The sequence below is a fragment of the Motacilla alba genome, chromosome Z (genome assembly GCF_015832195.1).
Source record: "Motacilla alba alba isolate MOTALB_02 chromosome Z, Motacilla_alba_V1.0_pri, whole genome shotgun sequence".
In the NCBI taxonomy this organism is placed as follows: domain Eukaryota; kingdom Metazoa; phylum Chordata; class Aves; order Passeriformes; family Motacillidae; genus Motacilla; species Motacilla alba.
The window spans coordinates 28219914-28246524 of NC_052046.1; the positions used below are offsets into that span (position 1 = coordinate 28219914).

The window sequence follows — 26611 nt, forward strand, 5'->3', positions numbered from 1 at the left end:
GAGAGAGAAAGCTTCATTGCATGCAGGCTGCAACTTACCCACCACCCCCTCTCATTGGGGGATTTAGGACATGTCAGTTGGGAGTTACTATGCCTGCATCCTGCACAAAAATGTGAATAATGTAAACAATAGTCTCACATTAATGATGGCTGTGGACAGAGATCTTGATCTTGCTTCTTTCCAAGTTGTGGCATTTTATATGAAATTTGTAACTTCCCACCTATTTACAAACAAATGAAAAGCTGTGCAGTTTCTTTTTTTTTCCTGTTTGTGGCACAAGAGTGAATCTAGGCTGCAACACTCACTACATGCTTTCTGAGGGAAACAAGTTGCCTAAGAATAAGTCTTGAGAAAGAGTCCTTCATAGGGGAAATTAAGAAAGATACACACTCATTTCTTTGTTTTAGTCTCACGGTTACCCTTCTGAATTTGTATCTCACTGTGGTCTGTATTTTACAGGTTTCTTAGATACCCAGAAATGTACCTAGAAATGTGCCTGTCTCACGCTGTGAAATTAAATTCATAAGGAAAGAACTTTAAAATGTGAAATCAGTCTTACTTACCCATTTTTTCAGCTTTTTGACATATTTGACTTGAAATCTGAACATCCTTTTTCTGTTTTTCCTCCAACAAGAACCATTATATGAAAAAAGAGATTATGACAGTAAATTATCTATAATCTCTGAGAATAAGTGTGGTTTTGACTGGAAGAAAACTGTGTTGGATTCCCTTCAGTCTTGCTTAGAAACAAGAAGAGTGCCAGCTGGAAGTTACTCTTGATGGAGAAGGCCACATAGGCTATGCCTTTCATGTCCAGGGAATCTCAATAGCTTTAGCTTCAGTGAGCTACTCTCTGACTCTTTCAGTACCTCTCCCTTTTGCTGTTCCATATATCTGTGTGTTACCAATAAAGATATTGGTAATATGTGCTGTGGTCCACATTCACTACCTTGAGGAAGAAACAGCCACAACTAATCAATATCTCTTTTTAGCATGCTGCTTTTCTTCCAGCATGGTAAGACATAGTCTCTGGAACTTCACTGTCAGTCAAGATGCCACTAGGGTCTGCATAAAGCTTTGATTGTCATTGACTGCGAGATGTGGCTCTCACTTGGGAGAGCTTCCTCCTGCAGCACGTGAACACTTGTTCTCCAGCCTCCTGCCTGACTCTTGTAAACTGCTGTCTGACCTGTCTGTCGTTTTACACCCAGCTCTTGGTCATGTAGATCTTACCTTGCTACCTGGTATAGAAATTACACCCACTGATGGAACTCCTGGCTGGTCAGAAAAAAAAAAAATCACCATGCTTGATGATGGGGCAGATGCTCTAGTGCAGCAAATTATTACAAGAGCTGCTGAAAATACCAAATTTAGATCAAGTATACTCTCTAAATTTTTCACTGTCTCACTGATAAAGAAGTAGAGAGCTATGCAGTGTGCTTAAGATTTACCTCAAGAAAGTTGTAAATGCAAGCTCATGATAGACTTCTGGAAATCATATACATACCCATTCAGCTCTTAAAACACTCCCAAGAACTGGATATTTTTTGCAGAAGAAGTCTCAACCACTTTCCTAAATACCTTCCTAAACATGTCTGGTCTTCTTTCTGTATCTCTCATCATCTTGTGTTCAGGACAGAGCCAGTTATTTATTATCCAGTCTTTGTTTTGCTCTAAGCCTTCTAAGAAAGTGGAACAATTAAAAAAAAAAATTACCACTTCTTCACAAATCAAGTTATTGGCAATGATGACAGTATGCCCTCAATGAGAAGTGTATTTGTGCTGAGAAAAAGTTTATATAATTTTAAAATTATATAATGCTCCCAAGTTATAAATGAAATCTCTTCTGGCAACTGATTTTCCCAATTCTGCCCTAATTTTTGTAGAGGGTCTGCTTTCTTATGCCCCACTGCTGCTTCATGTTGCAGGTTAAGTTCAAGATTATTCCACACATAGTTCCTTGTTTGCCTTTGTAGAAACAGCAAATTTGTGAGAAGTTTCTCTGCAGTCAAATCCTTCACTTTCGGAAGAGAAATTTCACCATTTAATAAATATGGTGAAATATTTTGGGAATAGCCATATAACTTGGAGTGAATAAGCATTAGAAAACACAAAAATACCTGAAATACTGCAAAAAGTGTGTGAATCACATTTGCTCCAAGCCCAGTGTCCACAGTTCTCATGTCTATTCTCTCCAGATCTTGAGTGAGTGTGATTATAATCCAGTCTAATCTGTATCATTGTCTCTGGGCAATAGAGTAAAACACCTGTCCTGGGCACCTGCATAGCTGTAGCCATCCAGCTGAGTTTACTATCTAAAAGACTCAAACCAAACCTGCCCTGAAACCTTCTTACAGAGATAGTGGAGGTCTGCGAGGGGTGAAGCCAGGCGTGCGAGACGTGCATGTGTACAGGTTGCTGAGCCCACAAAGCCGTTGTTGCTCAAACTAAATTGCATAATAAAGTTATAGTTACAGCAGAGTATACATGCAGACTTGCTTTTTTTGATTTCTAGAGAAAATAATTTGCAAGTTTAAATACAGTTTAGCTATCTGGTGTTCTGATTATAGGTGAGATAGCCTTTAATTAATAAAGTTTCACAATAGAAGGGAGAGCCTTTACCAACATTGCTTCTTGGATGCACTCAAGACTCATTTGTCTTCCTTAGGAGTGCAAAGGGGATTCCCCAGTTCTGGTATCTTGTACCCATTGTAGCTCATAGCAAACTGGAAATGATCTCAAGTTACTCAAGTTTATATCCTCCTGCTCTCAAATCACCAGTGGGGTTCATTGATGAAAGCTGTAGTTGCCTGTTTTGTGTGTGTGTGAATCTTGTTTTGACCCCTAGAATGAGTGGCTGAGGGTTCACAAGTCCACAAGTCTCTAAACAATCCTGAACAGAGATTTTGTTCTTTCCAAACTCTTGAATTTACATGCTAGTACTCAATTCATTCATTCTTGATTTCTCAGAATACCACATCATTTCAGAGGCAGAGATAGAGGAGTTTATTGAACTATTTTTCCTTGATATGTGTTTCTCATGGTGGGTTTATATTATGTTATTCTAAGGGAAGATTATATTCTCAACAGGGCTTTATGTTTATAAACATGGAGTTTGTTCAAGTACATTCAATCATATGCTACTAATAGAAGAGACTTTCTAATATTTATTTTTATTCTATCAGCAGAGGAAGAAGTGAAACAGAAAGAAACCCCTTTCTTAAAAATGAACACTTCCTTGGGCAGCATTTGTTCTGCTTGTTTCTGCAAAAACAGCATATGATACTACCCACATAATTGTCACAATTTTATTACTCTCCAAATAACTCTTTGCAATATAGTTTACATATGTACTGTTAAATAGCTTCAAAATGTCTTCAGTGGTTGTTTTATATTCATAGTTACATGAAATAGAACATTACAAGCAGGGATTTTTGGAATTGTGTTAACTAAATCTATTCTTTTGTTTGCGTAAAGTTTCAGACCCAGAGCTTACGTCTCTCAGACCTGCACAGAAAGTCTCAGTTATGGAGAGGGATAGTTAGTGTTACGTTAATAGAAGGTCGTGAACTTAAGGCGATGGATGCAAATGGGCTCAGTGATCCTTACGTGAAGTTTCGTTTGGGGCATCAGAAGTACAAGAGCAAGGTAATTTTAGGTGTAACTGAAAAGTTTTTTAACATGCTTTGTTCGTGTTTGACCTTAAATGGTGATGAAGATTTATTGTTGTAATAATTACCTGTCAGAGCACCTGGAGCTTTGTTTAAATGTTTCTTTTTGTTTCTTTCTAAACAAAAGTAGTACCAGATGGGAAAATACATAGCACTGAAAAATGTGCGGTTGCAGGGGGACACACCTAATGTTCCACACAGGAACTGTGTTGGCTTTTATTTACTGTTAGAGGTCATTCATGGCAGGGAGGAGAAGCAGAGTGATTCTGACAAAGTCTTCCTGGCTTGCTGCTGGGTGCCTCTTGGACCTTTTGCATTGTCTTATCCTCAAACCCTGTCACGTTCATAAGCTCACTTTCCTCTTCATGACCTTAGCAACAAGTTTAATTGAAGTTTTCTTCATGTATGAGCTTCACAGGTAGAGAGAAGATAATTATTATGAAAGCTTCCTTGGCTTTGTTGCTACTTTTTTTTTTCTTTTGGTCCCTGCCTTTTTGAAAATTGCTGTTTAGGGAAGATGCTGGGACTGTTGATGACGCACATGACCTTCCTCTCTCCATGGCCATGATAGTCACTGTGGTATTCATGGCCAGATTAAGGGCAGATTTAGGAAGAGGGCAGGAGCATTTTCTTGTCATATTTGTAGACCTCTGAGCCTGCATTAGGGCCTCTAAATCTGAACTTAGAAGAAATAAAATTTCATGCTTTTGTGAATTACAAATTTTCATAATGCTTTCTGAAATTTTTTTTTCAAGCCAGTAGAACTGGTGGTTGTAGGGAGTAGTGTTTGCTAAATAGGGAAGATATTAGGGGTCTTCTGTTCTTGCTTAGGACAGCGAATACTGCTTTTGCATAATGGTAGAAAATTCAGAAATTTGGACTGAAATTATTAAGAAAGCTGCTTTCATCAGAGTTTCAAAGGAAAGCAAGTAAAATACGGTTTTGGAAGGGAACTACTTTTATTCCATAGAAAGTAAGCCATAGTATCATGTTTCTCCCAAAATTATTGTAGCTGGGAAAAAAGGACATGATACAATTGTTTGTTTAAGTACTTACAGTCACCATCTATGTGTCATTGCAGGTGCTTTGTTTACCTTTGGGCTCAGAAACATAACTTTATAGCTAACTGTCACTTCACAGAGGATATAATTTTTCTACAGAGAAATGTCTCCATTCCCAGAATAAATCCTTTCTTCAGGAGGCTTTTGAAGGTGACAAGTTGCAGGATTTTGGAGGTTGCTGCTACATCAGAGAGGCATAAAAGAATGGGCTAGTAGTCTTTCCTAATTACAATTTTTTAGTTCTCACTGCTTGAGATATTGATACTGCAGACAGAAAAAGCTTCTTGAACAGGCTTTAATGATCAAATTTGCAATTTAAGAAAGTGTATGCCTACGCAACGTAATACAACTGTCTTTTTATTTTCCTTTTAGATTGTTCCAAAAACTTTGAATCCTCAGTGGAGAGAGCAGTTTGACTTTCATCTCTATGAAGAACGAGGTGGAATTATTGATATTACCGTGTGGGACAAAGATGTGGGCAAAAAGGATGATTTCATTGGCAGGTTTGTGCAATTTCAGCCCTCTTGGTCCGCAGGGAGTAGTCCGTGAGAGAGGATGATTAAAATGAGCCTTGCAATTGAAACTGTTTCTTATGATCATTTGTTCTTGGTTCCGTTGGGGGTTTTTGTTTGTTTGTTTGTTTGTTTGTTTGTTTGTTTGTTTGTTTGTTTTAAGTTCGGGGAGGATTTTCTGCAATGTTCCAGTACAATTTGCTGCATTGCTGTAATTCTTTACATTGATGATGTAATATAATTTTTATTGACCAGTAGGTGGCAGCTTTTACCAATTGATAGACTGAGACTTTCAAATACAAAAACCCTGTTTAGAGCAATTACCAAGGTGCAGAAGGTTCCATATAGCAACATCCAGCTTGGAGGAGAAATAACTCTTGACTTGATGCATAAGACCAAATTTATGTACCAATCTTTTTGGTAAATGAAAATAGAGTTGAAGGACTACACACATATTTTGGGACAAAGAATCATTCACCTAATTCATATTCAGGAAAAGTGAATCTGTCTAGGAGTTCAAGAAATAGCTTATATTTTATGGCTATGCTCTGTTTTACAGAATAGGCAGTGGCATTAACTGTTAGCTAATAGGGGAGAAAATGTCTTGTGCTTATAGCTACTACAAAGTAGGTGCTGTTTGGAAAGCTCAGATATTTGTTTACTTCATATTTTCCTTGATATCTAAGCAGTCATAATAATAGTGTTAATAAATAATAATTATCAATCCTATATATTTTCATTGTTTTTATTGGAGGTGCTTTCACTACCACTTTCACATATTATGGTATGATAACTGTCAATATTTTTCTGAAATAATGTACTAATTTAGTTCTATGTCAACATGTTATACACCTTGGGAAATTATTCCAGTTTTCTTTTTCATTCTAACATTGTTAGGAAAATCTGGTGAGATTCAAAGTTTTCATGAGTGATTTTTCAGAGCACTGTTATCCAAGCACCACTTGCTGAAATCTTGCTGCTCTTGATTTTTTTGATCCCTCTGTCGGTGTACATATAATCCCTCTTCAGTTTGTCCTTGCAGACACTCTCTCATTTCACCTTCTGTTGGTACCAAATCTCTGGTAATGTAACCTGCAAAAAAATTCTTCTCCAAGGAGATTTCCATGAAAAACTGTCATTTGTCAAGCTCAATCTGAGTATGAAAATAAGTCTTAATATTCCCTGATATTCTTTTCCAGTCACTGCAGATAAAATCACCAACACCTGAAAGCTCCACTTAATGCTGACCCCTCTTCCCCAGTTTCTCCTTTCAAGGCTGTCCCTAAAAGCTGGAAATATTTTGGTGCACACACTACAGACTTGCTCTTGTGCATGTGTTATGGTAAGTGTGTATTAGTTTTTAAAAGCACAACTGAGTCATGCTCCATGACCAAGGCTCTATGGCTTTCAAGATACACATAATAAATTGAATATCTTGATTCAGGTTCCAGAAGAAGTGATAATGAGGCTGTGGAAGGGAAACAAAAGACTTCCTGGTAGCATTCTACCATTGCTCAAGAATGAAGGGAGAAGGCACACTAAATTAAAGAACTGATCAAATTGAGAAAAGGTTTTTCAGGTGGAAGGTAGACTGGTTTTTTTTCTATGCTAAGCTCCATTACATGCAAATTCTATTCCAAACCAGAATGCTGTAAACTCCCCCAAAATGGTACCATGTCTCAGCTACACTTTTGTGAAATAAAAGAAGTGGGAAATCAAGAACATACACTTCTGGGGCCCTTGTATATTATTGTCCTTGTTAGGCTGGAGCACAGTAAGGGCAGGTGAAAGCTCGGAATGTGACATGGTAGCAGTGATGCAAGGAGTTGGGCTTGCGATCCATTTCTGAGGGCAGAAAAATACCAGAAAGATGCCCAAGAAGGTTGAGGATATGGAAGTGAGATTCTGGTTTTGGGGTGGTGAAGATGGAAGTGGAAGGAATGGCTTGTAAGATCTGCATGTAAGAGGGAGGCAGGTGTTAAGAGGGTGAGTGACAGCACGACATCCTAGAAAAGTGAAAGGAGACATCTGTCACAGAAGTAGCATGCAACTCTGTCTTTGTCTTGATGCCCAGCCATGTTTAGTATGGCAGTATCTGAAATGAAAGGCTGACTGGTTGATTTCTGTTCTTAACTTGGAGCATTTTGTTCATAAAATACATTTGAATTTCAGTTGGGTGCATTCTCCATGAGAGTTTAAAGGTTGTAGCACCTTGCGAACTTCCATCTCAAAATATTCTGAAAAGCCCCAAACCTTATAACCAATTCAGTGTTTATTTCAGTATTTCAGTATTTCAGTATTTCAAAAGCCTGGGAAAAGACCTCATACAAGAGCTTTGAGGAAAATGTTTTTCCAATCATGTGCTGATTTGTGTGAGAAAACACTATACTTGACTAGAACTGAGCTGCATTTTACAGGAGATAAATTCTTCCATCCTTCTGAATACAGTTTTTTAAACAACAATCAACATTCCAGGACCAGAAAATGAGGTCTACAAGTTCTTTTTATGGAAAGCACCACGAAGTAAAGGCACATGGGTCACCTTCTTGCATTTAAAGAAAGGTATTGACTTGCATAAGTAGCTTTAGTTATGGCTTCATCTGATAAGTAGAAATATGTATGTGTATATGTTTTTCAGTGTGAATATATTTAATATTCACGTTTTTGCTATGAGCAAATAATTTATGTACTATGTTGAGTCAATACGCTCCTGTGATTAAAAACATACTGCACTAAGTTTATGTAGGTAATACTAAGATCAAAATTAAGGTGATTTTAATCATCATGTAATTATTTAGCTTTCTTATAATTTATGTTTTTGAGGGCAATTCTGACTGTCATCTTTACGATAATCCATTAATAAATCCTCATGACTGTTACACCGTTATGCATAGCACTAATCTGAACAAATGGGCTGCTGACAGGTGCAATAAATTGCCAAGAATGAGTGCTGTCAGAGAACAAGTTGTTTCTGTGAACATAGAGGATAAGTAAATCCCATGTCATGCAATTTTACTCAGCTGGAGTTATTTGCAATCCAGTGCAGTGGGATTTATAGCATTATTAATTGTTATGAAAAATGCACATTTGTCTTTAAAATGACATTGACTTTTGCTTTTATTTTGTGCCAGGAAATTACTGCTGACTTCATCTATATCTATTTTCATAAGTATTTATAGATGCTATTGTCTTTTGTCCCATTTGATGCAAATTAAGAAAAAAAGACCTTGTATGTAGCGAATTCATTAAGGCTGTTATTAATTTTATCTACAGGAAAGTGGCATTTCCCATAATCTCCTTAAATATTGATGCAAATATTCAGATTGATTATGTGAGCATCCATACAAAGGATGTTATGAAATACAAAAGTTAAAATACTGAAAATTACTTATTTAAGTTTATAATACCTAATCTGCTAAGCCTTGTCTGTTGACTTTTTTTTTTTTTTTTTTTTTTTTTTTTTTTTTTTTTTTTTTTTTTTTTTTTTTTTTTTGTGGTAACACAACCATAGAGTGGTTTTCCGGTGTACATAAATACAAATGATATGCAACTATGATTCTCTGATTAGTCTGAAAGCATGGGAATATGCTATCAAATTTCTAAATTAAAGTGAGATTTTACTTTAAAAATACAAAATTATACATTTTTTATGGTCTGGGGCTTTTCTCCCCTCACTGATGTTTTTGTAATTTTGTTATGGGGGACTGAGCATTATCATAGAGAACTGAATTGTATATGAGAACTCCAAGATGCATGTAAAGCTGTGTGAAGCATGATAAATATGTTACTGTGAATGTTTCTTCCCAGATCTTTTTCTAGAGGTGTTGTGGAGGCTGTGATTTATACTGAAATATTGGCAATTTTCTGTTGCCCGGGAAGGAGGTTTTGAATAGTATTTGTGAAGTCCATGTTAATGTTAAAGTTGCAAAGTCTTGAAGTTTTCTCAGTTTTGTGAAACTCTGTAAACAAGATGGTTTCCCCTGGAAATTAAAATAGTACTTTATTATGCTAGTCTTTCAAAAATGTTTTTTGCATTGCAGTTTGAAAATTTCCTCATGTGGAACTTTGGAAAGATGTATTGTAGTAAAAATGTAAACATAGTGGTCAATATGCTGTTGTAATTTTGACTGAACTGTGTACACGAGTCACCGCAATTCTGTGCAAACACCGAAGAGCACACAACCAGTAGTCTGTGTTTATTATTGTTTGTTGATTATACATGACGACTAAAGTTAAATTAATTGCAGATGCATTTCTTGATGTAAAATTAAGATTATGTCTGAAGCATTAAAATCTAAAAATGCTACTGCCAGGTCTGCTTTTGAAAAATCCTGTGATATGCTGAGCCATCTCCATTTCTGATTGTTGTCAAAAGGAGACAGATGTAATACTGTGTGGCAAAATTTGGCCTTTAGGTATTCCATACCTTATGTATTCCTATCTCTGCACATCTTCACTCTACTAATGCAGAGTTAGTAGAGTTCTTTCTGTTCTGCTAGAAAGCCAAAGGAGTTTCAGTTTTTGCTCACAAATCTTCTGTAACTTTCTCTTACCAGATACTTTATTATTTACAAGTCTTACTGACAGTTGTTATTGTCATGTTCTGACAGGAAATTGATAGCATTCTCCAATGTATGCTGAGATACAGAAAGCTGCATGCAATCTGGGCTGTTTATGAATCCTTCTTCTGACCCTATGTCTTCTCATATATGGAAGTCTACTTCTTGAAGAGTGGCAAAATAAGAGGAAGGGAGAAGAAAATATGGAATGGCTAGTTTAGACATGAGGAGCATAACAGTGTGTAGAAAATGGTGAAGAGTGCAAATAGGGTTTTGTGACGATATAGGAAAGGCACAGATTGGAGCTGTGTGAAAGCTCTTGCAAAATTTCTTGGGCCAACTAGTGAGGAGAGAGCTATATAGGGAGACATCATGTCTATCAAAGCAATAGACTAATTTAGCAGATGAAAGTGTTAATTTTACTGCAGAGAAATTGCACGAGGAACAGAACTAACAGTCTGTAGTATGTGGTTGTGCCATGGGGACAATCTAGGAAATATCACATCAGAAACCAATTGTAAGTAATTTCTGCCTGTGCAATATCAAAAATAAATCTGTAATTTTATAGTGAAGAACTGTGCTTAGGAAAAAGTTCATCTGTCATTTCAGAATCCATCAGCAGGTTATTGTAGCACGGACTGTATTTTTTTTATCAAGCAGTAAACAGTAATTCTGCATTCAGGCATTGCTTGGTGATTGGTAAAATTGTATTTCATAAAGCTCTCATATTTCTGTTACCATGATGGACTTACTCCAAACTGCAGGGCTCTTTCCTATGTTCCTATGTCTTCCATATGTTGCTACATGGCAACTGACAGCACTGTTCTTCAGGTCCTGCTCTGGTCTCCTCTCCCAGCTGCCCAGAGATTCTCTCCAGCTTCCCCAGCTAAGCACCACTCTCGTCCTTAGTCAATGTCCTACTTAACTAAGATACTATCTCCTACCCCTTTGGGAGCTTCCCTGATTTTCAATCTAACACCTCTATCAACCACTTACCACAAGCATCATGTGGAATCCATAATTTAATTTCTTTCTCATTATCTTTACAGTTAAAAATGTCACGCTCTGATTCTTCTAAGAAATTCACATTACTGCAGTCAACACTCAGTGTTTCTGAGATATGTCATTTTCTGCTAGTGCTTTGCAAAATTTTCCCTCTCCTTTTGTTTCTTGGTTTTACTGGAAAATTTTAATCTGCTCATAAAGGGTATGGAGTCTCACAAATTGTAGCAGTTCATGCTTTGCTGCTTCTGATGTGTGTCCAGTTCAGTTCTAATTGTGGAATCACACAGTTTCCTCTCCTTGGCATCCTTTGGAGCAGCGTAGGCCTGGATCACAGTGGAGTTATAAATCTGTGTTCCTGAACAAGTCATGATGGTAATTAAGTTGCCTGGTTTGTAGCCAAGTGGTGCTTTTCTGTCCCTATCACTTAGGATTGTGCCAGTTCCTCTTTTATGCTTTATTTTGTCATGTGAGAAAATGATTCCACTATCTGCTGTCTCTCACTTGCCTGGCCACCTGGCTTTTAAGAGGCCTTCTATGTCATGTTGCTACCTTTGTAATTCATTCATTAGCAAGAATATTTCACCAGGGTGCCAACACTGTCTTACATTCCAGGTTCTGTTAGAGCTAAAGAGGGGAGGTGATTTTTACCTGTTAGACGTGCTGATAATAAAATACTACATATAGTTCTGCCTTCCACACTTTAAAAGGATGGAGCAGAATTTCACTGGATCAGAAAAGTTACAAAAAGTCATTTGAGGGCTGTAGGAGATATGTTCCTAGGAAATGTATAGGGAGCTGAAGGTGCTTAGCATATCAAAAGGAAGATCAAGAAGAGATATGATTATAGTGTATGAGTTCCTTCACTAGAAGAAAACATGAAACACTAAAGCGTTTTTCAACTGGTAAGGAAAGGCATAAAAAGAACCAAAGGCCAGATATATTCAAATTAAAAATAAATCTGAAATATATTTCTAATATTTTGTGTGATTAACACATTGAACACAGTTTCAGAAAAGTGGTAGATTCCCCCTGAACCCTCAAATCTTCCTCCATGGGAACAGAGCTGTACCCTGTTTTTGAGCAATTCATCTGTGATAACATTAGCACATGAGCTTGTTGCACTTTGTGGTTTTTCTCCCTTCTAATCTCTCAAGTCCTGAAAATCCAGCTACACATGGTGCCTGGTAGTGTTCACATGCAGAACTAATAGGTGGGATATGTGCCCCTACGCCTCTTTCTGAAAGGCCAGCCAGCCAGGGAAATTGCTCCAGTGCTCCTGCTCACCACTTGAAGTGCTGAAACCTGTGTGCACTAAAGGGGCCATACAGCATGGAAGATACAAAAAAACTCAAACTGCACAAAAAACTACAGCTAAATGCAATGTGATTTATAGTCATGCTTGGAAATCTGTCTGTGGAGTTAATGGCAATTTTTTTTCAATAATTCTTCAGGCTGATCTCATTACAGGTGGAAAAAGTCTTTGCCCTTACCAGCACCGTGTAAATAACAATTCTTTAAGAAACAGGATTGTACAAAGTTACTATTTTCTTGTGTTTCCAGTGTGACAGCTGCTGGTCATATGCAGCTTATGGCCTTCTCAAAATTCTTCATGTAATTCTTCATGATTCTCAATTTGAGAATACGGGACAAAAATTTCTCATTCATTCTGCACCACTTTCTGGTAATGTACAAGTTCACCTTCATCCTCACAGCATCTTTGTTCTCCATGGAGACACAGTTGTAGGAAACAAGTGTATTTTTAGAGAACATCTTAAATGATACAAAAGTCAGCATTGCTAGAGCTTTAAAACTTGGAATACTTGAAAATAATTTCAGTAAAATATAAAGGGACATTGTCAGCTTGAGCTTTCGAAAGATATTTACATTTGGAAAACAGATATTTTTCCAAATAGATGCTTATTTTTGGAAATATTTTGTTAGCTTCGGTCCTTCTAAAAAAATGTAGTACAAAAAGGAGTTTTGTGGTTTTCCAGTTGGAGTCTGTCAAGATTATTCTAGGATAGGGTTAGTGTTTAAGTAATACCTTAATAAAACCAGACTTCCTTCACTTTTTTTGGTCCCATACAAAGACCTGATGAGGACAAAGGAGAATGAACAAAATTTTTTTCCTTTTTTTTCTTCTTTTTAGGATAATTTGGCGTGAGATCAAATGAAGTTGATCTTTTATCATTAAAAAATCAACTACTAATGCGATAAAATGGCAATTTTTCTTACAGTGTCTGTAGATCAGAAAGTCTTACCATTTTACTGAAGTGCATGTGTTGTAAATCAGTTCCCCTTGTGCTGGGTGCTCCTTGAGCCTCAGCAGTTTCAAGGTAGGCACATGTAAGCTACATCTCCTTCAAGGCCAGGGCAGAGCACCTGGCATGGGGTGAGAAATCTGCTTTCACCTGGCCATGTGTGCATAAAGGTGCTCTTAACCTGTACTTCTGTAACATGCAAAGATGACAGTCCTTAATGGAATAACCTTATATTTTTATCAAATTTTCTGAAGGTACTTGAGAGAATAATTTTCCTTTGAAATAACTAAGGTTTTTTACTGGAAAAAAATTTCCAGATCACTTCCGACCTTGATGATTTTAGGAAATGATTTCCATGATTTTAGGAAATAACAAGCTGGTAATGGCCTGTTCATTAAGATTTATCAAGGAGGTGATAGATACATATTTCTCGGGTAATCTGTTCCAGATGTGATGCTATTAGGAATATTTCATTTCCTTAGCAAAGGAAATGAAAGCAAATTGAAAGCAAAGTGAAAGCAAATTGCCAGTTGCTTCTTTCAGCCTAAATAAAAAAATTGGACTACTCATATTGTAAAAGTGTTGTAGCTTCAAGAATTGAAGAAATTAGATCTAGTAGCCCTGATGTAGACCTTGTAATTCTACACTTTTTTTTTTTTCTGATGGATATATATGGGGTAGCTTTTGTTGCCTATTTTAGCTTTTGTTGCCTATTTTAGCTTTTGTTGCCTATTTTCGAGTGAGAGGTGGATTATTTCTCTACTAGTATCATAATGACTTTCTGAGTCTTTTACTGATTTTAAGGGAATTTAGACTGGTTCTTTAAATGTTTATTGCTTGAAGACTCGATATAGTTGCTGAGTCCTATTTTTGAGGGCTATCTGTTTTAAAATAAATTACTGAAGCATATTTAATACTGGGGGTATTTTAACCTGCTACATCTTTGAATGTTTACTTACAATATTTGTTGTCTTAAGGAGGGCTTTAAATTCCTCACTGTATCCCAAATAAGAATTTGACTGTTTATGTACATGTATGAAGTTTGTATTGACTATGAGCCTGCACTGATAGCAACAGCTTTGTTTTTTCTTACTATTGCTAATTTAATTTCTCACTCCTTATTATCCAAAGAGTTCTGAAGAGAAGAAAAGCATTAAGCTCAGAATGCTACAAGAGTTAGAATTTTTTTTATTGTAAGATAATTGAACCTTGTTACTGTATGAGCTTTGCACTAGTTATCTGAACTGCACAACGGGCTGTAAATATCTCTGGAAAAACAAAAGACAGTTTTCTTGTAGTAAATCTGATCTCCCTGTGATAGCACAATCCTTATTTTATGAGGCTGCATTTATTCTCCTAATTGGCTATTTCCTATCCTTAAATGGCCATATTTTCATGTCTGCCAACTTTTTCTTAGTTTATTGGCCCTGCAGTGACCACTTTGTCTTCAAAATCAACTGACATTTTATAAAAAGAATTTTCTTGATGTTTAGTTTAGTGAATTAGTGGCTTATAGTACATATGATTGTCACATTAAATAATAGTTATTGAAAGTAGAGTGTAGAGTGGCTAACCTACACATAGAATATATACATTTATTTTATTTCACGATTATTGGTGTTTTTATTTTGAGCAAAAAGTTGACAAAACTCTTTTTGGGATGCTCTAAGTATTCTGAATAGTGCTTTTTCACAGAAATTCCTATCCAGTGCAAATTGGCATTACACTTGACACAGACACTGAATTTCAATACATGCTCAGAGTCACAATCTAGGAAAGTTGAAACTTGTGCATTGTACAAATTAAAGTGTTAAAACATTAAACTGTGCACAGACTAATTGACACTAAGATATTATTGTTTTATTTAAAATGTTTAGTCAGCTCTTGGGTAGCAGAGATACTTTTTTCCTTCCTTTACCTTAAATTTCTAAAGCTATTGCAAAGCTGTTTCTGCTGTCTGGCACGTATGGAATCATCCTTTATTAGTTCAGTGTATGGTACAGCCGTAGTTACTCAGAAGGGGATCAAGCAGGGCAGATTTGCTTCAGCCACTCTGCACACACTCTGCACAGTTATATGTAGTCCCTGTTCATTACAGCCTGAGACGTTTTATTGTATAGGGGGTTGTGGCATCAGATTTTTCCCTGGGTACCAGCATGAGGATTTGACCCACACACAGCTTTCTGCACGAGAGCTGAACCTTTCAGGAGGTGCATAAGTTGAGTTTTTCTATGCTCAGTCATCTTTATACCATCACAATTAAATCCATGTAGAATTCTATTTTTTAAAAAAGGGATTTTTACTATTGTTGCATGCAAGAGGTGTAATTAAAAGTAAAATTCACTTCTGAGCTGGATTTTTAAAAATTTTCTTTGACTGCATTTGAGTAAAGAATATTAGCTAAACCTTGTCTGTAGTGTCTTTACATTCTTATTAATATTGATTTTTCATTTCAAAACTGTTTGTGTAGCTTAAAAAAAAGAAACAAAGGGCATGGATTAAAGCTGAAGAGAAATTGAGAAATTTTTTTCAGAAGCTGGCCGGGAGTTTCTGCTTACTTGGAATTTTTGTTCATTTGAATGCAAGTGAGCCAATGTGCTCTTGTTTGGTGTGAGAAAAGCCATATGCTTATGGAGAATGTATGTTTCTAGGTGCCAGATTGACCTGTCGACCCTGAGTAAAGAACAAACCCACAAGCTGGAGATGCCACTAGAGGAGGGAGAGGGATACCTGGTGCTGCTGGTCACTCTCACAGCCTCAGCTGCAGTCACTATCTCTGACCTCTCCATCAACTCCCTGGAGGACCAGAAGGAGCGAGAGGAGATTCTGAAGAGATATGTATGCAGTTCTCTTTCATCCTTTGTTAGCAAAATATTGGCCTGTATAAAAATAACTATAGTAAGGTGAAAAATCTAAATATATCTCTTTTATTCTAATCACATCTAGCCAATGACAATCATTTAAACTAGTTATTAATACACAAATAGTTACAGCCAGAACAGGTTACATCAAGAAGGCTACAAATGCTCTTCATACAATCATGTTATTTTTTACATGGTAGTTGAACTGTTTGATAAGGTGTCACATAATGAAGGTAATTTTACAGCCTTGCAGATGATTTTTGCCAAGCACAAAGTGGCTAAAGGATCATTCAGCAACTCAACAGTTTCTACTGATTGTTTATGCCAAATAATTTGAGGTGCTAATGCTTTCAGGGTGTTTTTTTTTTTTTGATCATCTATTAAAGGGCAAGAAAACATATTTTTTGTCTTAATATTTGATGCACATAAAAATAATAGAAGCACATAAATATAGAAGCACATAAAAATAATAATTTCAAACAAAGTTTCCATTTTAAAATATTCTGAAGCAGATTATTTTAGTTTCCCAGCATCTTTACATTACACAGAATCTTTGTAATTTTATCAAAGCAACAGAGAGGGGAGCTCTTACTCCAGCATTTGCTAATACCTAAATCACTAAAAGTAACTGTCTCACTGCACATGAAGAAAGAAAGAAAGAAAAAATGCTATTTCCACTAGCAATTACAAAGCTTTTATTGTACCATGCTGCCAGGTGTTTAGAAGGGCTTCTGTAGACACTCATCCATTAAACCAACCTCTGACTATCAAAGAGGCTGCTTAATTTATTTTTGAGATTTTAAAATATTCCTATTCCATGACGGACATCCTTTTCAATAACTGAATTTAATAAAGATGTACTTTATCAGGCTGTGCAGATAACATGAAGTCCTAGTACTAATACTGTACAATGTTCTTCAAACAGATTAGCAGGATGCAAATTTATTCTGTCTATCTCCACTGAATCAGCTGTTTGCTAATGCTTGTACAACTCATACACCAATAGTGTTATTATCATAAACACAATGTAATAGAGGTGACTTAGTGAGGCTAAATATAATATTCCAAAATGAATTGAAGGCTAAGGTATTGTCCACCATTTCTAAAAAATAATTACAATTAAGACAGTTACGGTCTTAATTGTAATTATTTTTGTGATTGTTACTGTCTTACATTTTGGAATCCACCAAGATAGTCTGTGGTTGTCAAAATAGATGTCTATAAGTAGAATAATTTTTTGATGGATATGTTTTTGAGGTGCCATAGTTCCTGCTACCAACAGCGACAATAACATATTTCTGTGGCGTATTCTGTGTGATGATATGGCAGACAAGTGATACTGATGTTTTTGATTATTTCAGTAGCATTATAGAAACATTTTGAAACTGTACTGTTAATAATTTTTCCTAAATCCTCAATTTTTTGTCCCCAGTGTAAAGCATGATTATGTGGCATAAGATTGATCTGGTTTATTCCTGTTTCCTGTAAATACAAGAATATGTGTCTGTTCATACATTTACATTGGTGTATGCACTTGAAAATATTTAAATTTTAGAAAGATGTTCACAATCCAGAGGTATGAGTTTCTCATTATGTGTTTCTGAAAATGGTGGTATTTACATACTTTTTTGATAAATTCTACTGTTTTTATTAAAATTACCAGCAGAAGAAAGAAATTACCAGGATTAACTTAATTCAATTAGTTTATTTTTACTGATGTTAAATTTGACTTCTGTATTCATACCTGCACTTCAGAACTAATACAAAGACAACATGTGTAATTAGCAAGATGTAGAGTTCCGTGTTGAGTGGCTGTTTTTTTTGATTTATTTTCTCTTAAAAAAATCTATCTTCCATTTGAGAAATGTATTTTGCACCCTTTCTACAGCCAAAAACAGTTTATGAGCTGACCTTGCCATCAGATCAAATAGCCTTAGAAAATGACTCTATTACTGTCACTTAACCATTTGTAGCTGAACATCAGAGCCTTACAAATTAAATAGGCATTACTGTTTGAACCATTATTTTACCACGATTGTCTGAAAAGATTAATTCCTTTTGGGGTGAGGAGGGGGGCACATTAATGGGTACAGACCAAGAGAGATTGTATGACCTTTTCAGAACTGGTGTGCTGAACTCATGGTCCCCCTTGTCACAGTTTAAAAACCAGAGGAGCTAGTTTAGAGAAGTTGTTAGCATTCCATTTTTATTATGACATTTCACAGTCATCCGATTTAATGTCCCTTGACCAGATTGTCCACTGTGAGACGATGGGCTTGAAATGTTATTTAGAGCATTGATAAAAGGTGAGCAGTTCTAAGATGACAGCGAGTCATGAGGCTGGTGGTGTGACATTAATTTTCTCCATAACAGAGATGGAATAAGACGTCATGGTGACAAGCTGTCAATCAGTACTAGCCCCTCAGTGTATCTCAATGCCATGGGATGGGGTATTGCTTCTCCCATAATAGAGCTGAACTGAGATGCTCTTCCTGACAGCTGCTGCAGCCATACAGAAAATATATTATACAGCCTTTCATTAAAAAAATAAAGAAGACTCATCTCCAGAGCATTTCAATCTTTTCCCATCTATTGAGGGCTGAAAAGATTCCCAGCAAATCACAGATTCCTCTGCTATGAAAATTCTAGGCTTTAGAAACTATGTGGATTTTTGATACCTTCAACAACAATCATAAATAAGAAGGCAGAATATCATCTGATAAATCATTACTTAAAGCTATGTATTTAAAGTAATTGTTAAAGTAATTTGCATCTCCAAGAGCCTCTGTGAAGGCATTATATTAATTTTCATCAGTCTCCCCAGTCAGTATGTGCAATAAATGAATCTAAGCCAGCTACTTTCTGGAAATAAAAGTTCAAAAACTCTGTGGCATTCTAACAAAGGTGACAAAGCGAAATACAGCACTGGCACCCTTTTGGAGAGTGAGCTAACCAGGATGAAATTTGAAAAAGAGGACTGTATGGCATCATAGGAAGTGGGTGCTGTTGCTTGTGTTGCTTTGTATTTGGTTTTTGCTTTGTTTTATTTCTACAGCTTGGTGTTTGTTTTGGTTGTTGGGAAACTTGGGTAGAATGTGGAAACATTTTTGTAAGTCCTGTAATTTTCATTATGCGTATTACAGTAGAATTATCTCTGTTCTGGTACTAGTTCTGATAAGAGGCTTCCAAATCCTGATCATCATTGTAATAAGTGAGAGGTGCAAAGATGCTTTTCAATTACACCAGTGCTATCTGTAATACCATCTCTGCTACCCTCGGCTTGTGAGCACATAAGCAAGGGGTTGAGTGTGTGCTGATTAAAGTTGACCACCAGTATTTTGAAGTAATATTTATGATTATTATCTTATTAAAGTTGGTAAAAAATTATTCACTGTTACCCTGTTATAACATGATGCATAAATGTAATATATGGTCTACTACACTGAATTGGATTTTTAAGTTCAGTGTAGCAAGGTCAAATCTTCACTGTAAACAGTAAATGGTCAGCTGCGGTTTGTGAAATTAGTGTCAGTGTGATTTAACTGTTAGAATTGTCTTATTAATTAGAAAGACAGGAATGCATATTGTATGTCTAACATCTTAATGGGTAGATTTTCTGTGCAAAAACATACTGGTTTTGCAAGCTGACATTTAATATTTCATTTAAGCAGCATCTGTGGTTTTTAGATTCAGTGATGTAATTCATTCTCGTTTCCCATAACAGTAAATTATGCTTTTGTTATAAATTAAGGAACTGTTGATTTGATGTTTTCCCTGATGCTTGCTTTTTGTAGAAATCTGGACATTTTCATAGGAAGTGGAAAAAGTTTCACCACATTAAAATTTTAGGGAGGACCATAGACATTAAATACATTAGTCCAAATTTTAAAATATTTCAAAATAAAGGTATGAGCTAGTATTTATGAACAAAATTTGCATTCAATGTTTTATCATTTAAAACTCTGCAAATTTTAAATAATTCTAAAAACTAGTATTTGAGAATTATAGCATGTCACACCTAATTAGTGCAATACTCCCAGTTTGTTTGTTTTAGTTACTTGAAAAAATAGCAGCAGTGAAACATGGTTTTTAATAAGCTTTCTAAATATGTGTTGGATGAATAAATGCAGGTGTTAGTGTAGTGAACTCTTTTTTCTTCCTCTTCTTAATACATGTAGATATTGAAGGAATTTATGTTAAAAATATAATTATTTGTATTAAGAGTTTTCTGCCATGGAATTGAAACATATTTTAATTTTTTTTTTTACCCTTTCAGCAAGTGATTATTATGACAGTTATTAAGTAGTTGTTATTTTCTTTTGATTGCTTTTGCTGATGTTATTCACAAACTTACTATAGGTATATGTGGTATATGCAAGCTTGCATGTAATAGTCAGCTACAAAAATCTAAATTGTCCCTAGGTCACTGCTCAAAATAATATTGGAGCCATCAGAGGGAAAATGTGAATATAGTTCTTGCAAAATAATTCAGGGAGAGGAGTTGTTTCATTTTTTGTGTTAATTTCTTAATATACTGCTATAATTTCAAATTTTGAAGTACAGTTAGTCCCATAGTATTAGGAGATTAATTCACTAGAATTTGTGTTACATTTAATTAATCATATTCTAACTCTTCCTTTGTAATTTTCATTGATAAGTTAAAGTTGCAAGATATAGGAAGAAATGCAAACAACTGCACATTCTTCAGCAAATAATATTTAAAAGTCTGTGTATGTAGGCAGAATTACAGTAACTTACATCTGTGCAAGGAATGTGAGTATTAATATTGTTTTTGGTTTGTCTCTTTTGCAGTCCAGAATTATTTTTCTTTTTATTATTTTTTAGAGTCCAATGATGATGTTCCATAACATCAGCGATGTGGGATTTCTTCAGGTGAAGGTCATCAGGGCAGAAGCATTGATGGCAGCTGATGTCACAGGCAAGGATTCATTTAGTTACTGTGACACTGAATACCATAGTAATATTTGGTGGTTTCAGAACTGGGAAAAAAAATGCTAAAAACAAAAGTTCATTTGCAGGTTATGTTCTGTTTGTGCACTTCCACCTTCTGCTCATTAATGAAAAAATCCAAACACAAACAAAAGTTTTGTTAGTAAGGCAGCAAGACATTTTAATGGTAGCAGAGCCCTAAGTAGATTATTTCTGATAAAGGTGAAATACACATTTTTCTTCATCAGGCATCCTATAAAAATTAGATAGAAGAAACATCTTTTATTTTAGTAGATGAAACCGTACAAAATTATCAGCAATAAATTCCAAGGTACAAGGCATATAAAAGGTTCCAGACTTAGATAGTACTTTAAAATTGTTGCCAAAAGAACCACTTGATATCTGTAAGATATTTAGCAAGGCTGCTGTCAGTTTCTGGCATTTCAACTGAATAAAATTTGCTGTCGCTCCTGCTTATCTTTATAAGATAAGGGAAATAAGGGTTTGTTTGGTTTTTTTTTCCTATTTTATGCTATAAGTTGAATAGTTAATTTGACATGTTGCTTTGCAAAATAAAGAAAAAGTCTTTAAGCCATAATGACCATATTTCTTCAGAAATGTCCAAGTTATCCTCTAGGTAATCACCTTTATACCGCATGAGTTGAATGGAGCAAAATGAGCTAGCTGCATCTGTGTCAGAAAACAGCCATCTCTGATTTAAAATAATAATAAAAATTTTAAAAAATGGGAAGAAAGTAAAAGGAAACTAGAATAAATGTTCTGTTAAAGAAGCAGATATAGAGCAACTTACTGAATTTTTAGTAGCGTTGTGATAATTAACATGACTACCAGTATTTCAGACAAGGTAATAGTGCAAACATTTTATCAGGGCAAACATTTGATTATCCAGTTGTGGCACGCAAAATAACAGATTCTATTTTTGGTGAGGTTGTAGAAATGCTTCTAAAGTCTGGTTTGGCCTTATAATCCAATGTTTTCTGAACAGAGAGAGAGAGATTAAGTTACTCAGGGGCAAATGGGATAATTTAGTCCCTGACCTCGTTCAGTCTTCAGCTTTTTCAAATCAACATGTTATTTGTGCTGGTTGAACAATATTTTTTGGAAATATACTTGATTCAATTAAAGATGTATAGAGCTACCAAAAATTTCCAGACATTTTATTTAGGATGACAGACAGGAAGATGGGGAAGAACACTCACTATCTTCCCTTGTTAGTAAGGAAAAGTGTTGATATAGCAGATGTGTTTTGTAAGATGGCTGCACATTCAAGATATGACAGAAATCTCATATATTCTGAACAAAAGTAACTGGGAATTTTGAAAAGAGGATGAAGTGGTTCTATTATCTGCTGTTGTAGTTTATAGCTATTTTTAGTAACTTGAAGTTATGTACAGGTCATTCATTTAAAATCAAACTTTGAATAGTAATAGTGAGAAATAAAGTAGGTGTTTGGTGATTGTCAATAGATCATGTTTGCAAAAATTGTGTAAAAACTTGACCCACCTTTATTCAACCAAGTCATTAGTGTGGAGAGTGCTGTCATCAGTCGTGTTACTTAGACTACTAAGGGTTGCTTCTATGAGTAAAAGCTAAGGACTAATTTGCTCATCTTACTGTAATGTGTTTTCAGAGTTAATCTTTTGCTCTGAGTCTGAAAAGCACCTGGAACAACTGTATAGTATCTGTGTGTTTTGCTCTGTTACCTGCCTGCTAAACATATCCCATTTCACTTCCAGAAATTTTTTCATGCGAAATAAGAAATCAAAATTTATTAATTTGAGCTGAGTAGATTTTTTAAATCCTTAATATTCCATTCTTAAACATAAGCACAGAGGGGAAAAGATTTCTGTAATCTTTTAAGAAGCCATCAATCCTGCTACGATTGCAAGGATTTTTTTTCCCCTTTCAAAACGTGAAATTTTTTCTTTGTCCCATGCATTGTAATACTGTACTAACTCTGTGTGAATAAAGAGCAGTTGAGACTCCTGTTGAATGAATGAATAAAAAGCACAAATTATGTTTTCAGGAAACTCCCAATTCTACTCCTTTCCTCAGAAAGCTCATAGCCTCCCTGAGTGGAATGCTAGTAGGTCACTTTAGTTAAGCCCTTAATAAACTGTTGATAGCCAAGGGCAGCTTTTTTCCTCCACTTTCAATAAGCTAATGTTGGACACTGCACTTCAAATCCTTAAGGTTAGTACAGACTTTTTTTAAAAAAGAGAGTGATTAAGGGTGGTGGTTCGGGTCTCAGCTTACAGCCCCCCTCACATGTACTTGCAATGAACAATGTGCCAGGATGAGCTGAAATTTCAGTTAAGTTGTAGACAGGGGAGCAAGTAGACATTACCAGCTTTGAAATGCTGTGCTGCTGGAACATGCCATATGTGGACATTAAAAATACCCTAGAAAAGCACAGTAAGAGTTCTCATTGAACCCACTTGCCAGGAGAGACTCCCCTCCAGTGCTTAAAAGCTTAACTTGGTTTTTGCGAGAGCGGAAAAATAGGCTATCTTTCAGGACCAGGACCTTTGGGAAAATTACTTGGTCTCTGAGGTTGTTTCCCCCAGAAAAACAGTGTAGTTCCATGATAAATACACAATTTTAGGGATTCTACCAATGCAAAATTATATTCTGTTGGAAATTGTGGTCACAGCAAATACACCTTTATGGTGTATTTGGAAATTATGTATTATTTAGCATAAGCTGGAAATTATGTATTATTTAGTATAAATTCTTTGAAAGTGTAATGTAATGAATGGAAAGATATTGAGAATTAAATATAATTTTTCCTCTTTGTCTGAGAAGAAACTTCCAATTGAGTCTTCCATTGTGTTTTAGCTATTCAGTGCATGGCTTTTTTCTCCCTAAATTCTGAGTTAGAAAGAGCTATATTCCTGTTTACTTAAGTCTTTGCTTGCTCATGATATCTCTTGCAGATTTTCTCAAGAATTTGGCTGCTTGTAGAGCCCTGGCAGGATAGGTACTGTGCCTACAGTGACATCCTTTGATATGAAGAGATTTTCTGGCAGTTTAGTAAAACCTAATGTATAATGTACTGGTCATGATGGTTGGCTTCTGACATTATACACATGGGTTTCACCTAACCCATATAATTACAGATAGTAAAGCAATAAACCCTTCACTGTGACATAGTTTAGCTTTAGCCAATAGTCAGATATATCCAATCCTTCTGCAGCATAGTCAGGTATAGGTGGTGGGTGGTTGTGGAAGGCTTTGCAAGGCAGCGTCTGCATCTCTTTTACTGGAGCAGATACATTGCTCCTTGTGTCATGAAATAAAATTCAAAATTTCTGCCTTATCATTCATGAAAAGTAAGCAGAGTGGGAAAAGATGTGCCACAGGTTTGATCAATTTCAGCAAAAGTGCCGTGCTTTTAAGGAATAATATTTAGGAACTCATATTCATTAATAAGGGCAAAACTCAAGCTCCATAAGATGGCCTGACTAGAAAATAGCTTGTTTTGTAGTCTTTGGGCTTTAATTAAGATGTGTTCAATTCTAGCCCCCTGGCTCTTTCTCCCCCTGCCCCCACCCTTCTTGCTGTGTCACAGACCAGCGATCAGACGCTTTCAGATGGTCCAGCCCATGACTTTGACCTTCTGCGAGGTCTCGTGTTCCCTGGGGAACCACTCAGCTCATGAGGTCTGATTTCACACTTCCAGGATGCCTTGGCTCTCATAACAATGACAGGGAGACAAAGCCCTTTAGAGTGGGCTGCATGGGGACTTGTTTAAATTGGAAACTAGAGAGGAGTCAAGGAACAAGGTTACAGGCTACAGAATAGTGCTTTTAATAAAGAGCTCACAGCTCTGGTTCAGCTCAAAGAGGGCTACCTCTGTACAATTAATTGAGACATTTATCTGGAGCATCTTAGGTCTCCACTTTCTCACAGAATTACGTGATAAATATCAGCTAAGAGGCAAATGAAATGTGCATGAAATGAATTTTTAACACTTTGATTACTGTGTCTTCAGTCTTCATTAGAAGTACATTTATTTGTATTTCTGTCCTCATTACTAATCAATGTCGGTGGTTTTTTCCATGTACTGTGATTTCAGAACCTTGATATATAGAGAGATTTTACTAAAGAGCTCAGTGATATTTAGGTTTATTTTCAAAAGCTTTTCAGGCTTTTCCTTCTCTAAAAGGAGAAACTAAGCATAGAAAATGAGTCCGTTTTTTTGTTTTCTTCCCTTTTTTTCAGTTTTATGTCTGAAATTCAGCTCTCTTCTAAGAAAATTCCATGTTAAAATTTTGCTAAATGTAAATGACTTTTCTAAAATCTGTCCTCCTAAACTGTTCTAACATCACCTGTGCAAAAATGGTCTTTGAAATGGTTCTTCAAATGCTAGGAAATGTCAGAGTGCTGAACACAAACATTAAATCCACAAGGTATGGAAACCCATGCATGTAAAATTGAAGGAATAAATTCAGAGGCCCTTTGGAAATATGGTTGCAAAAGTAATTTGCTCTGTCAATTAGTGCAAACGGATTTCAATATACACTTGAACTATCTCCACAAAGTACAAAAATCTAGTAGGTGGGCAGAATTCTATGGTAGATAAAACATTTCATCAAGTCCTGTCATATAGGTCACCTGAAGACTTTGGTCCAATATCATGTACAGGAAAGGTACCAGTTCTAGCTAGTAATAGAAAAAACAGGATTTTAAAAGATATTTTGAAAGATCTTTTATTAAAATATATTTTTGTTAACCATAACATTTATAATTATACATACAATGAAAGGATGACTTGTGGTTATTTTTTTTAAATATTCTCTGGAGATGAGTTTAGCTTGATTATGGCATTACGCTGAGTTGCCTTGTAAGATACCTCAAGCATTCATGGTATCAGTGTGTTGCAACATGTTTGCATCATCACAGATAGAGTAGAATTATAATTCCCATTTTAAAGATGGAAAGCTAAGAAAGGTTAACTGAATCAGCTAAGGCCAACAGAGCAAGTCCTTGTCAAAGGTGGCATTTCACTTGGGTTCTGTACTTAATCCATTAGATAAGGCAGCTTCTCATGCTATTGAGCCATTCCTCCTCCTGGCCAAAGGTCAGAGTGACTGTTCTGCTGCAAGCAGCTGGCTGGCAGGGAGCTTGGAACAACATTAGTGACATTAGTGTCTGCATGAGTGGCACTGCCCCCCAGAGTCATGAACCGGCTGTCTTGTCTTCTAAAAAAATAAAGGCTTTTTTTGCTGTGGGGACTTAGATCCGTAATCAATAGGCATGGCCAGAGGTAGGAGAGAATCATAATAGCCTATGAAATATTTAAACAATATTTTGGCTTTTATAGCCATGTTAAAGTTGGTTGAACTTTGTGAAGTTATGGTGTGAGAACTTTACTTTTGAATGTAGAAATGCAGTTGAAATTCCTTATGTTTTTAAACTGTCCAAAGCATTTTTCTTTCAGTTTGGTAATGTAATGTCAATAATGCAAAAATTCATATAATATTTAGTTTAGAATAAGGTTAATGATTTGATGAAAAAGGGTTCATGGACTAGCTAATGTTGAAATTGACTTTATGGACTGTGAAATAGCAAAATTATGAAATTATTTGTTTCCCTGGAGTTATACTGAGGCAAGGCATGTTCTCCATAGCAATGGTAGAAGTATCTCTGAAGAACTAATGGGTATCTAACCCAATGATATCTGCTGGCCCTTGTGAGTTAATATTTC

General features: G+C 35.8%; 1 protein-coding gene across 9 annotated transcripts in view; it reads left to right on the forward strand.

Annotated features, from left to right (window-relative positions):
- MCTP1 (multiple C2 and transmembrane domain containing 1) overlaps positions 1-26611 on the forward strand; it is a 215661-nt gene that overhangs the window by 79079 nt on the left and 109971 nt on the right. For all 9 annotated transcript variants that reach the window (XR_005255499.1, XR_005255497.1, XR_005255498.1 and 6 more), the window contains 4 exons: positions 3478-3648; positions 5105-5235; positions 15721-15907; positions 20776-20869. Coding sequence is in view for 6 of the 9 variants with exons in the window: in XM_038125803.1 (XP_037981731.1) it covers positions 3478-3648; positions 5105-5235; positions 15721-15907; positions 20776-20869 (583 nt within the window). In the remaining 3 variants the exon portion in view is untranslated. The remainder of the gene's footprint in view (positions 1-3477; positions 3649-5104; positions 5236-15720; positions 15908-20775; positions 20870-26611) is intronic.